Source organism: Nothobranchius furzeri, chromosome 2, assembly GCF_043380555.1.
Source record: "Nothobranchius furzeri strain GRZ-AD chromosome 2, NfurGRZ-RIMD1, whole genome shotgun sequence".
NCBI classification, from domain to species: Eukaryota; Metazoa; Chordata; class Actinopteri; order Cyprinodontiformes; family Nothobranchiidae; genus Nothobranchius; species Nothobranchius furzeri.
This window is the reverse complement of record NC_091742.1, coordinates 72,927,803-72,941,734: the sequence shown is the minus strand read 5'-3', so window position 1 is coordinate 72,941,734 and position 13,932 is coordinate 72,927,803. Positions and strand designations below refer to the sequence as shown.

Below are 13,932 nucleotides of genomic sequence, written 5' to 3'. Positions count from 1 at the left end.
GACGGCAGGACTTCGAGTCTTATTTTCTGATATTTGGACATCTCGCCTCTGATTGGCTAACAGCAACATGATTCTACCACTAACACCGTTTGCTTTGCAACTTTTAATCTCCACAAATAGGTCAAGCCTAAAAGAGTTCTGTTGTGTTGTGGAATTGCTAATGCTAACTATTAGCTTCTACTAGCCGAGATGTTCTCTGCTGTTTCCTGGATGCTAAACAAACAACAACAGTCTTTTTTCATCACTGTTTTCCAGTGTTTCACAACGTTAAGCATTTTATTTTGTAAGTTTCCAGATTAAAAATAGGGAAGAATGATTCAGTTATTTATTTAGAAATTAAAGTGTTCATTTCCACTTGGAGTTAAAGTATTTTTCCTTATGATTAGCCACATTTGCGTTAATATTCCTAATGACTCTGACTGCTTCTGGCAGTTCTCTTTTCGAGTAATTAAATTTTATTTTGTTACATTTTTCTTATATTTAATTAAATTTAATGTGCAAAAAAAAAACCAAAAAAACAAACAAACCTCTATTTAGGTTTTATTTAGAAAAACTTCACCGGAAGCGCTCCCATCCTGCTTCCGTTTGACTTGACTGTCAGCGCTGGGAGAGCCGGAGGGCGGCAGTCAGTCAGTCAGACAGTGAAAGTGAAGGTTGGAGACCAGCCCAGTGCCGAAAACTCAACCTCTTCTGGATCACGTTCAACTCCAGTGAGCGACCCCCCTAAAAACCCAAATACTGAGGCTTGAAGAGGAACGACGACAAGAAAAAAAAGAGTGAAAATAAAAGCGCGAGGTGCTCCGAACTTCTTTTCACCGCTATTTGCCAAGAATTGTCTTCCGGTGTAGACTTTTTCCCTTTTATTTTTGGACTCGCGCCGCAAGAGAAAAGCGTCCAAAAAAGAGAAAATAGCACAAAGTTGAGCGTGAGAAATGTGAAGATACCGACTTGTGTGTTTCAGCCAGACTCCAGGATTCCTCATTAATCCATGCAGTACAGTGCGATGGTACGTGAACATGGATTACTCTTATTGTTATTATTATTATTGTTGGTTTCTGATGATGTCATGTGCTGTCCTTTTGCGCTGGAATGTGACGTCACAACCCAGAAACGACTCAAAAGTTTGTGCTGACATCCAGCTCATGTGGAGAGTGAAGTCTGTGTGCGTGTGGTGTGTGTGTGTGTGTGTGTGTGTGTGTGTGTGTGTGTGTGTGTGCGCGCGCGCGCGCTGCAGCATGTTGAACTTCCTGTCCTTTTGGTGCAAAACACAATAATCTCACATTTAATTTCTTCAGAACTTCATAGAAAAATGAAGCAATGTAATGTTTTATTGGAAAACAACATTTAAAACTAAAGGGATCGCTTTTAAAAGTGTTTCATTTGATTTTAAGTGTAATTCGGCTTATTCGGCTATAACTAATCATTCTATTGTTATTATTAATTCCTTAAATTATTCCCCTTTTCAATTGTATTAATTTCAATAATATAGTATTTTGCAGGAAATATGAATACAACTCAGGTTAAAGTTTATTTAATGTGTTTCACTGACATTAAATCAGTTATAAGGAGTGGAGTGAAGTCAGAGCTCATGTGGAAATGTGTGTGTGTTTTTAAAGCTTTGGTCCAAAGTCCCTGAAGCTCATAAACTAATTCAGCCGAAGAGAGAGGAGTAAATGAATTGTTTGCTGCGTTTTCATAAAAGCGTGAAGAAGAGGGTAGGTGCTGCGTGGGGAGGAGGAGGGGGAGGAGGAGGAGGAGGAGTGTGTAATTACGTGTATGGTGGAAGAAAAAAAGGAGAGAGGAAAAAGTTGAGTCTGATTTGCTGGAATCGCGCCTGGAAGGTGCAGCTCGGTTTGATCAGGAGTTTGTGTGAAGCTGAAGGGGTGAAGATCCATCCCTGCGCATCATCATCTTCCTCATCATCGCCATCATCATCATCATGATCACCGGCTTCCTAAGAAGAAGCTTCGCGTGAGGCGGCGCAGAGGAGAGACGTGCGCAGCTCCGAGACTCATCCGCAACTTTTCCTTCTTTTGCATAAAAACACAACCTCTCCGCGCTGAGGACAACCTTTGGATCATAAAAAAAATTCATGGATATTCTTGGATAATTTTTCCTTTCCTTTTTTTTCCACTGCGGATTGCTGCTCCACGCTCTCGCGCGGCACTCCAGGACGATGAAGTGATCCGAGGGGGATTCGTCCAAAAAGTCCAAAAATCACTTCCGTCCGCTGTCTCGCCATGTACTCCCCGATCTGTCTCACTCAGGTATTTGTGATTTTCATGCTGATCTGAGTTATTCGGAAAGGCAGGAGCGAGAGGAAAAAAAGCTGGACAGAAAGTTCTCTCTGCGCACCACGCTTCTACGTGGAAATCACCCAGAAATTGCGCGCGTTTCTCTTAAAAAATAACCCTAATCTGGATGATTTCACTTTTAACACACTTTCTGTAGCTGTGACGTGTTAAAAAGGGACCAACTCCCTTTACTTTTATTTCAAATTTAAACTTTAGTCCTTCATTTTGACGTTTGTTCTGTGCGTAAAGTTGTGCGTAAAGGTTAATTTTAGGCTCTTAGCGTCTGGTAATAGACTTTTCCCCTGTCCTCTGGTGACATTTCACACGCTTCCAGGTCCTGTTTTAAAATTTTCCTCCAAACTTACATTAATATTTAGGGGAAAAGCCTCTTCAGGGATCCGAGGGAACACGGAGATAACGCCACTTTCTCCGTTGGGAGATGGAAACGCGCGATAAGCACCGCTCGGACGGGCCTGCTGACTCAGTTTTACTGTTTATATTTTACTTGGCATAAGTCAGTGATTGACTCAGATGTGGTTTAGTTTGCGCTTAAGAGGATTGCGCTTTTCTGGCCGCACCGCGCAGGCCCTCTCCAACGTCACCGACTTTTATTATTATGTTATAATTCAAATTAGCGTAAAATAATTTAAAAATCTGAATATTTTAGGTGTTTTCAGGATTATTTTAAAACACTTTAATTGGTAACTTTAGAATTAACTCAGATAATTAATTTTTTACCTCCAAATGGTGAAAAAACAAACAAATCTGCAAAGTTTCTGTGGTTATTTTATCTGTGGAGTGGAGCAGTTTCACGGAGCAGAGCTGTGTGTGAGTGTGGCAGCAGCAGCAGAGAAAGGGAGTGAATTTCTGTGGTTTCCCATCACCTGCTCTGCCTGAGTGCCTTCAAAAGGAACAATGTGTGGTTTGACTCTTCATGTGTGTGTGCATGTGTTTGTGTGTGCGTGCTAATTAAAAGTGACATTTTAATGAGTTAAAAGAAAGATAATTCAATGCTCCTCACCCATAGAGGAGCTTTCATTTGTCAGCAAAAAAGTTCTCACAGTCCTGCACATTCCTGCGGAGAGCGGAGGAATTATTGGGAAGTTTTGGGAGGATTATCCATGTGAGGAAAACCTGAAAGCATGTCAGATGTAAAAAAAAAAAAAAATCTATTAAATTGTTAAGCTTGCAATTAAATTACAGTAAAAACAGTCATTGTAAAGCTGATGTCTTTTAGGAATTTATTATTATTTATTTTAAATGTTTAATTTGAATAAAAATTCATTTATCTCTTCAAAATAAAACCCTGAAATCTAGTTGAATTTAGTGTTTTTGTTGCAAATGTTGCACTTTTTTCCCTTTTTGATCAGTTTTCTGCTTGTGACTTGTTTGTGTTTTTGTACTTTTGAGCTCGTGTGCAAGTGTGTGTGTGTGTGTGTGTGTGTGTGTGCGTGTGCGTGTGTGTGAGACATTAGGTGGAATCTTCTTAACTTCCTATTTTGCGACTCCATCCTGTTCAGCCTCTCAGCTTATCCTCTCGATTATTAGAGAATGTGGGATAAGTTTTTAGTGGAATGTGTGTGTGTGTCTGAATAAATCTGGGACGTTGTAAGAAGGAACAAATGTTCAGATTTTTATTTATTGACCTGCTTTCTGCTCTTTTTAATAATTATGGAACCGACCTGCCCCAGAGCGATTAAACCCATGTGTGTGATGTTTTTCCTGCTCCAGGATGAATTTCATCCCTTCATCGAGGCGCTTCTCCCTCACGTCCGAGCCATCGCCTACACGTGGTTCAACCTCCAGGCCAGGAAGCGCAAGTACTTCAAGAAGCACGAGAAGCGAATGTCCAAGGACGAGGAGCGCGCCGTGAAGGACGAGCTTTTGGGCGAGAAGGCCGAGATCAAGCAGAAATGGGCGTCTAGGCTGTTGGCCAAGCTGCGTAAGGACATCCGGCAGGAGTACCGTGAGGACTTTGTCCTCAGCGTGACGGGGAAGAAGCCCCCATGCTGCGTGCTGTCCAACCCGGACCAGAAGGGCAAGATCCGTCGGATCGACTGCTTGCGGCAGGCCGACAAAGTCTGGCGCCTGGACCTGGTGATGGTCATCCTCTTCAAAGGCATCCCTCTGGAAAGTACGGACGGCGAGCGCCTGGTCAAGTCCCCACACTGCACCAACCCAGCACTTTGTGTCCAGCCTCACCACATCACAGTATCCGTCAAGGAGCTGGACTTGTTCCTAGCGTACTATGTCCAGGACCAAGGTAGGTCTTGTCTACGTGTGTGTGTGTGTGTGTGTGTGTGTGTGTGTGTGTGTGTGTGTGTGTGTGTGTGTGTGTGTGTGTGTGTGTGTGTGTGTGAGAGAGAGAGAGAGAGAGAGAGAGAGCTACACATGTGTGAAGTATGTCTTGGCAAGGTCAGAGGTCACATGTGTTACTTTCTGGCAGCCCGGCTCAGACTGAGCGTGCCAGACAAATAAACATCAGAAACGTGAGCAGCAGAGCAGGATAAACACACGGCTCGTTACCAGACCCAAATAAATGTGTTTTTATTATGAAACTTTCTAACTTTGCCTTTTCCTCAATGTTCTCCTGCAGCGGCGGACACGTCTGTGTGTGTGTGTGTGTGTGTGTGTGTGTGTGTGTGTGTGTAGACAGAGCCATGCAGGCTCGTACCAACACACACCGTCTGTTAGACTAGAAAAGTGTAACAGAAACTAATGAAGGGGTTTAATTTTATGATGTTATGGATTCATTTCTAAATAATTCAGATTTTTTTTCCAGTTTATATTTTTAGAAAAATTCCAACAAGTACAAATTTTCCTCATATAAAAAAATCCCAAACAGCGGCCATGATTGTTAATCCCACTAAATTAGAATCATCCTAAATTACTTTTCCCACAGTGATTACTTACAATAGGATCTGTGTCTCTTCATGTCTGCGGTGAAGTGATTAATTAATTTATTATTCATTAAATGTTTTTAAAATTAAGTAAAATTAAAATCTAGAGATTATTTTTTACTATATTTAAATTTAATCATTTTTTCCTCCAACTAATGCATTGAATAAACTTCTCTAAGAATATAAAATTTTATATTTGAAATCTTTTACACAAGTATTTTCTCTGTTATTACTTGGTGATTTTTTTGTGGGAATCCACTCAGAGATAATTATCCTCATTTTTATAGCAGCAAAATCTCCTTTTTATACTTTTTCCATGATAAAAATATTATTCTTCACCATATTTGAAACTTAGTTTATAATTAACAAAATTCCACTTAATGAAAAAAGAAAATTCATAAAAACTTTTTGACGTTTGACCCTCCGGAACCTCCCGACAGCTCAGGAATTCCAGATGAAATCCCCTTGTTTTAAATGTGGCAGCCTCTGCCTCAGAGGGAGGAATAGCGCTCTAGCTAGGTCATTACCACCAAACCCTGAGCGCCATTTTGTGTTTGATAAGTGCCAGGGAAAGCAGAAGGCACGGCGCACAGACAATAATGGTTGCCACTGGCACCGGCGTTGGCATCAGACCCTCTTTTGTGTCTTTTGTCGGATGCCACCGCTTCTCTAGTTTGCATCTGCTGCATTTCTTTAACCGCTCGCTGCCAACTTGAAAAACGGCTCTTTAGTGATGTTTTTTTATTCCTTTTCTTCGTTTTCCAACTACGCAGCATTCAGATGAAAATGAAAATGTGGCATTTGCATGGATATTGTTTTAGGAAAAGCTTTGTGCTGTGAAATGATCGCATTAGTAGCAAAGACAACGGGTCCGTTTGTAATCCCTCAGCTGTTTTCGTGGATTATATTCAGCCTTCCTGAAATTTCACTTGATGGAAACTTTCCCGAACACCAATAGGTGTTCCACTGCAATTGGAGGAGAAGGAGGTGTCTGTTCTCGTTTCTTTCAGCGGTGCCCAAACCCCGGAACAATGCAGCCATGTTGTGGTGGCGTGCAGCGTGCCGCCATTTTGTTTCTGCACAGTGCCAGGGAGGCAGGCAAGTCACCGGTGATGGTTGTTAGAGGTTCGGAGGTTGGCATCGAACCCCTCTTTGTCTGCTTGCAGCGTGCCTTTGATTCGTTGGTTGGCATCCGCATTGCGGTGGGCACATTGGAAATTTGCTGTTTTTTTTTTTTCCGACGGTGGCAGAATGGAAGCCGCTGCCTTTGTTCAGCAGCAACAGCACGAAACAAACAAACACACCAACACAAAAGGAACCAGCAAATCAGCTGTGGGTGAAAGGGAGTCCACGGTTCAGAGCATCACTTGTGTTTTTAATTCACCGCTCTTACCTCACTGGGCATTTGTTAGCTCAATTTGTGCGTGGAGTGTATTTGTTTGTAATTCTCACGGGTTCCTGCCTGAGAAAGGTCGGCAGGTTGGCGGCGAGAGTCCCTGGGTGAATTTCGAGAGGGCACTCACAGAATTCACCCCCTTGTTCTGGGGCACAGACGCGTTTAGCCAGGCAGGACCGCAGCACCCATGTGCATGCCCAGATGAATGCCCGCTGGGAAGTAGGCTGAGGGGCTGGGAGCAGAGAGGGAGGGAAGGGGTGGGGGTTGTGGCACCCATTGTGCCAACTGGCAGTTCAACACAAGAGTCCTGGCTTCTCACACACACACACACACACACACACACACACACACACACACACACACACACACACACACACACACACACACGCAGTACACTCTTTTACTGTTATCGGATCAAACTAAAAGAGCAAATCTCTTCCTTTTCTTACTTGAATCATCTCCTCTCCACACCTGCGTTCATGTTCTGCACATCCAGTTTGACAGCTTGGTGGAATCGTTGCAACAAGGCATGCAGATAGGAATCGTGTCAGGACGTGTGAGGGTTCTGTAAGCTTCGGTTTGTTTGCTTTCTCGTTGAGCCGCTTGTCACTGCTTGTGCGTCGTATTCAGGGGTGTTGTGCGGAGAACCCGGGGGTGTTTGCCAGGACGTTTTTGCTCCGACAAACCACAGCATGGGTCAATAAAGTGTGAAACCTAAGGGTATGTCTCTGATCTTAGGTGTGTCCTTCAACAACGACGTTGGCGTAGACTGCTAAATGTAATTCTGCCACTTTTGAACGAAGAAGAAGACGTATAGCCGAGCTGATCCTTTGGGAGTCTGAAAAAGTCGGGGTCGTGTAGTTTTCCCCTTGCTCCGGTGCTGGAGCTTAACATGGTCATAAAACATGATTACCTTGACTCTGTAACTTTTTTTTCCCTTCACACCGTCGTGATAGTTTGAGGAAATGGATAGATTACCTCTGAAAACAAGCTGACATGTTAATGGAGACCTTGTTTTACAATCGCCAGAGTTAACCTCCACCCCCGGGGGTCGGGACCTTTGCAGCGGGATGTGGCAGGGTGTCCTCTGAAGTTTAATTGAGCAAAACAGATCGGTGAGGGCGAGCAGTCGCAGGCTCAGGGGCACGTGGAGGAGGAAGACTTTGTGTCTGGGGTGGTGTTGATGGTGGTGGCGGGGGCGGCTCATAAGCTCCCCTTGTTGACCCCTTCAATCAGGGTCAAACCGCAGCAGTCGGAGGATCACTTGTGGTCTCTTGGCAACTGTTTGTCTCCACCACCTCCACCCCCTCTGCCACAGCCTCCAGTTTCTGGTCTGGCTGGTGGTCCCTTGGTTCAGTGGCCTAAGTGAGGGGGAGTAATAGGCAGCACTGGCTGCCTCCCACATGCTCTCACCTCCCACCCCGCTCCAGTCCCTCAGGCCGGGTTGGGATTTTCATGACCGACCATCCTCTGCTTGCCACCCTGCGTGAGGTAGCTGTTTGCATCTTGTTTTCCGCCCGGCTGCCTCAGAGGCTGTGGTCAGACGCTCTGTGTGGAGGTCTGACCTTCTGGGTCACAGTGGAGGTCCGTGACTAAGCACTCCATCTAACCCTCCCTAGCTGCATCCCCTTATCCTCCTCTGCCATCAGAAATCACCCCCGCGGCGAGCTCGCTGCCCAGCCAAACGACTCTCTCACTCCTTCCTCCTCCAAGTTTTCCTTTTTTTTTTCACTCGAGCCCTGGGTCTGCGACCCGTGACAGCTGTCCCAGGACCAGGCGTTTGGCCAGAGGAACAGTGGCTGGGATCACGCCAGAAGAGTGAAACAAAACTTGTTGGAAGCAGAAAACATTAAAGCTTATGTCAAGTTGTTCGACTGGCTTTAAATCGTCGGCTCCTCCGGTGAAATTATTCTTAAAAAAAAAAAAAAAAAACTTGTTCTTTTGCAAGCTGAGAAGATTTTTATTCTTGGAGTTGAATTTTAATCGCAAAAAATTCAAGAAAAAAAAGTGTAAAGCACGAATCCCAGGAAAAGCCGTATAGAAAAAGGTCTTCACGTTGAACCGCACAACCCCAAGCTGAGCTTCCTTTCTGTCTTTCTTATTAGTATGCAATAGAGCCTGCGGTGTCTAGCTACGTCTCTCTCAGAGCCATAACCTTATCGAACACATTCTCTCAATCTAATCCACTTAGAACTCCCTCCCAGCTTCACCGCTTGCCTTATTGATTTCCGCTTCCCACTAAATGCCTTTCCGATCCTTTTTCTCCAAACCTAGGAGCTATTTATGTTTTTGCAGTGCAGCCCTTTTTTCGTCCTCGGTTTCTGTTTCTAGTAATGTCTTTACGGATCTTTTGGGTGTTTTGTGATCTCCATCTGCCTTCCCTTCTGCTCTCGCTCAAACGCTGACCTGGGTGCAGAGCAGCCAGGTTGCCTGGCTCGGTATGCGGCTTGTGTCAGAGCAGCGGGGGCTTTGCTCGAGCAAATACCTCAAGGCTTAAACAGGCCGTGTTACCTCCTTAGCCCTCTTTTGTGTTCCCTGTGTACATAAATCTCCATGGAAACGAGGCAACTCGGAGCAGAGGCCACAGAGAAATGTGGATGCTTTCTTTTTTCGACTAAATTTACAACTCCCTCTTTTCGCTTCGCTACAGTGTGTTTAATTTGCTTGGGTCACAGTTTGCTCTGTTGCGTCCGTCAAAAAAAAAAAACAGAACAAAGCTTTTCTTTTGCATTGTAAGCCACGAGCGTTCTGTTGAAAAGACTTTTTTGTGTGTATTTCAGCAGGAGACGGAGTTTTGCGTTCATAGCTACTCATGTTGAAGGACGGCGGTTTGTGTCATTAGTCCATGGTTAAGATCTCAGCCTCCCCACACTTTCCCAGGCTTTTGGGGAGGACCCCAAATGCATTTCAAATCCCCCCGAGGCCACTTGACTGGAGGGCCGTCACCTCCCTCTACCCCCCAGATAAATTTCCCACCCCCCCACACACCCCGTCTGCCAGTCCGACCAAATGAAGACAAATGGGTACATTCACCCCCATCCCAATCTCCGCACCGTACCTCACTGTCCGTCCTCACAAAGCAGACCCTCTCCCCACTGCCTGAGCTTCTCCATCCAGTGACTGCACCCTCTTCTTTTCCATCTCGACAGCGTAGCTGCTAGAAAAACTTAGCGTTGTCCCATTTGCCTGCAAGACCGATCATGTAAGACAGCAGGATCTGCAGTGAAAGGAAGGATAAGGAGGTTCAGACAGGACACACAAAGGTCTTAGATAGAAAACTTGTATGAGGATGGTATCCCCCCCCCTCGAGTCAGTCAGGAGAAAAGCACCCTCGAGTATCAGAATGAGACTTTCATGAAAAAGCCAGTTCCTTTTAGCCAACAACTAATGAAGGAGGGGGGAGAAAATAGGAAGGGGTGTTTTGGAGGGGACTTTGAGCAGGAACAGACAAGCACAGTGGTTTCCCAGGAAACACTGACTTTTCTGTGCTTCACCCCCCCTCCTCTCACACACACACACCCTTCTTTACCCCCATCAAAGTCTTTTGAGTCCAGACAGGGCGATTTGTGACCCAGAGTGATGGGTGTCTCTTCTTTTGTCCGAGGGTACAGTACGTCCCATCACTGTGACGGCTCGCCCAGACCTGAGAGAGGCCCCACCACCACACTGGTGTGCAAAATTAACTTTTGGTTGTTGTTGTTTGGGCTGGTTGGTGGGGAGGCGGGGTGAACCCCCAGAGGATTTCTTTCTTATGTCGCTGCACTGAATCTCAAAGGGGACGTGGTGCTTGGGGCTTGGGAATGGCCTTCCTGGGACGGATTCATCAGCACCCCATTGAGTTGTCAATAGAGGTTGCTCTCCACCCTCGCATATGCCAGGTTGACGTTTCAGAAAGCTGGCAAATTTGGGGAAAGCAACTGTCGGGCAACAGAAGATGCCCCGGGGTTTTGCTTTAAAGACTGTTACTGGTGTAGCATCAATTTACTTTACCCTCCCACTGTGGTCCACAGATCAGCAGCTGATGGAAACAGATAGCATAAATAAATGATGGCGGCCCATAATCTGTACCTTTTCACATGCAATCCTCCTAGAACATAGATCATTTAAATTTAAGCACGATAGCCCGGCGTAGAGCATAAGTAAACTTAATTATTGTGCAGACCCAGTGTCATTATTCTTATTAACTTTTCTGTTTTTTGTCTCACATGTTTTATTTCCTAAATACAGAATTAAAAAGGTAAAAGACAGAAATGCTCCTGAATTTTCTTTTTTACTTGAATTCAATAGTAATTAAAAACCCCACATACTGTACAGGCTGCAGAGATGCCAAACTTCATCATTTACGGTCGAAACTCTGAGCCAAACAACAGGAAAGTTGTACATGTCAGAAAGAGAAAAAACAGCAGATGTTTCTGATTTCCTACAGGATGGGAACCGTACTTGTCTGACATATTCTTGAGTGGACGTATGAGAATTTAATTTGAGTGTGACGCAAACAAGATGTTCTCAACCAACAACAAAATTTAGATTTAGAAATCTAGATTTCAAATAGATGCCTGTAAATATTACTGTAGACTTTTTCATACTTATCTTGTTTATTGTTTGACTTTGTCACCATTTTTACTCCCCTTGGGGGTTCAGGGTTAGTGTTAACCCTAAACCCTAAAGCAAAAATACACATAGTTGTTTAGACTCACCTCTAAACTTGCAGAAACAAACATTAGTTCTCACCAAAAGTACGGCTTACACCACGGAATTGAGAGTCGGTGAGCGGCGACTCCTTAGTGGTTTAACATCTGTGAGGCAAACACTAAAAAGTGAGAGTCTTTTAAAAGCTCGTTCCAGATTTACCATGTCTAGATTGTAATTAGGCCTTTAACATGTGTGCATACCTACAACCAACAATTACACTGCGGATTCGTACCAAAAAACAACTCTGCCCTAGTAAGCCTTTCATATAAGGAAGCCTGCTTAAGGGAAAACGTAATCAGGCTATAACAGTTGATGTGTAAGCTCCCAGTCTGGCTTATCTAAATAAAACAGAGACTCTTTACCAAACAGGGCCATGACGTCATGCCAGATATTCCCTTATAGTGACATTGATACTCTTTCAAACCTGTGGCTCCACATCTTTACCGGATTAGCTTTATTGAAAAGTCGTGACAGAACCCTTCGCTGACCTGTGGATGCGCAAATGAATGACGACCTTATCCTATTTCAGCTCAGTCTGATTGGCGTTTCCTACGAACATCTTCATCAGTGAATAAAGTTCTGTACTTTTACTCCTCCTTTAACTTTTTCCTCCCGTAAAACCATTGGCTGTAAGTTGGGCTTGCCATATGTGTCTTGTTAAAGGCAGTTATGACAAATGGCAGCAGCTGTACAAACTAATCTCTCCGTAGCTTTCACACATGGCGCCCAATTAACAATGGGCCACTGTGGTCCTAATCCACAGTGCAGCCATCTTCTGGGCCGTCTTGCAGAGGCTAATGCCCCAGGAGACTCTTCTCTGCACTCCTACCAGCCTTCCTTTAACTCCATCCAGAACGCTGCCTCAGTCAGAGATGCAGTAGGCATCTAGTTTGCTTACATACTGGGAATCCTGGTTCCTGGGTGTGGGTTTTATGTGTCACTTTGGGGGGGGGGGGGGGGGGGGGGGTTTGAGGATTAGGTTGCAGTCCTGAGAAAACTCATAGGACCTGTAGACTGTATGTACGGTACATTTGACTGCTTTGACTCCCGTGTGGAATTTCAGCGATTAAAGTACCTGCAAGTGTGGTTTCTAGATTTAGCAAAGTGGTTGGTAGAAGTGGGATCGGTTGTTTTGAATATTTCCAGCTGCTGCACGGCGATCAAGTGCAAGATGCCATTGTTAATAGTTCTTTCGCATTTTACCAAACATTCGAACAAATCTACATTCCAAAGTTAAAATCCGTCACTTTCCCCTTTTCTTCCTCCGAGAGCACATCATCTGTAGTTTACACGCCTTTTTTCTGGTACCTTCAGTTCAGCGTTAGATCCCAGTTGATAAATCCAAAGTAAAACCCTCTAAGAGAGCGCTGCTTGAGCGTAAACTAGTGTGGACTGTTATTTCCGCATTTTCGTCACCCATGTCCAAAACAAAGCCACAAACGAGAGTTTGAGACTCAAAAGAAGGGTGTTGAAAGGTCGACGGCCATCAGGAAAACATTGCCGGCCCCTGCCAAATCCATGACATGAATGAAACAAATAGATGAAGGAAAATGAAAATTGTTGGGGTGTGAGCTCTGGCAGCCAGAACAAAACCAGTGCCAACTATTATGAATGGGGAAACTGCTGCTGAGCTAATAAAAAAAAGAACTTTTCTTTTTTTTCCCCGTTAACCATCAAAGAATAATTAAGGACGGCCAGGCCTTCTGGGTGGAAGTTTGGAGAAAGCCTCAAGACACTTGACTAAAATCTCACTGCAGAGGCCGACAGCGATACACAAAAGGGTGGAGGGAGGTAAATACAACAAAAAGAGGTTTACTGGGGCACACCATGGTTCTTAGTTACTTTTAGCTTTAAAAAGAAAACACATAATGTAAAAAAAGCTGAATGTGGCAATTTTGTACACCTATTTATTTTATTAAGAAGGTCAGACTGCATATAAAACCCCTTTAGGGTACATCTTATGTTAATAAAAGTATGTAACTCGATAGCCAATTAATGCTGTTAAAGCTCTAGTGTGTGTGCAGCCCACAAGTTACATAAGCTTTGTATTTTAGGAATGAGCTAAAAACCAAACCTGAAATGATGCAGTTATTTTATGTCTGGTTAAATTAGTCACGGTTGCACAACGAAAGTGGGCTGAAAGGTTTAATATTTGGAGGATACAGTAAACTACGTCAAAGAAAAAGATGTTTCTGCCGTAGGACGTTTAGAAATCAATGCTCAGAATGTTCTTCCTTTCTTGTTTGATGTGTTTCAACTGAAACAGAAATGTCAGTTCAATTCCTACCCGTGCAACATGCATGAAGTATTTTGGGAATTTTAAGAAGGAAGAATACCAGTGAAAGGAAAGAACTTGAGTTGCGAAGAAGAGGTTTGGACAAACCCTTTTGTATTTCCTGCCAAGAAATGTTTGGTGATGGAGCAGACGGAACTCTCTGGTTTTTACGTCCCAGTTGGTTTAGCAGCAGCTTCTTGGGTTCAACAACCCCCCAAGGCGCTTTACAACACAAACAGCCATTCATGAGCGACATGTAGCCACTGCTTACAGAGGCGAGGCTACCAAATACTGGTGCCCACAGTCCCTCTGACCATAACCAATGAGCAAGGTGGGTTAAATGTGAGGTTCTGAGATTGAACCCTCTAGTTATGG

General features: G+C 44.2%; 1 protein-coding gene across 9 annotated transcripts in view; it reads left to right on the top strand.

Moving 5' to 3' along the window:
- The first annotated feature begins 7 nt into the window (after nt 1-7).
- The window catches only part of LOC107377098 (nuclear factor 1 B-type), a 107,076-nt gene continuing 93,151 nt past the window's right edge, over nt 8-13,932 (top strand). For 2 of the 9 annotated variants that reach the window (XM_054747543.2, XM_015946524.3), the window contains exons 1-2: nt 8-1,006; nt 4,026-4,557. In XM_054747543.2, coding sequence (XP_054603518.1) covers nt 989-1,006; nt 4,026-4,557 — 550 coding nt within the window. In that variant the 5' untranslated portion in view covers nt 8-988. Of the gene's footprint in view, nt 1,007-1,771; nt 2,268-4,025; nt 4,558-13,932 lie in introns of those variants that run through there. The other 7 variants (XM_015946523.3, XM_070547881.1, XM_070547877.1 and 4 more) reach the window with 6 other exon arrangements.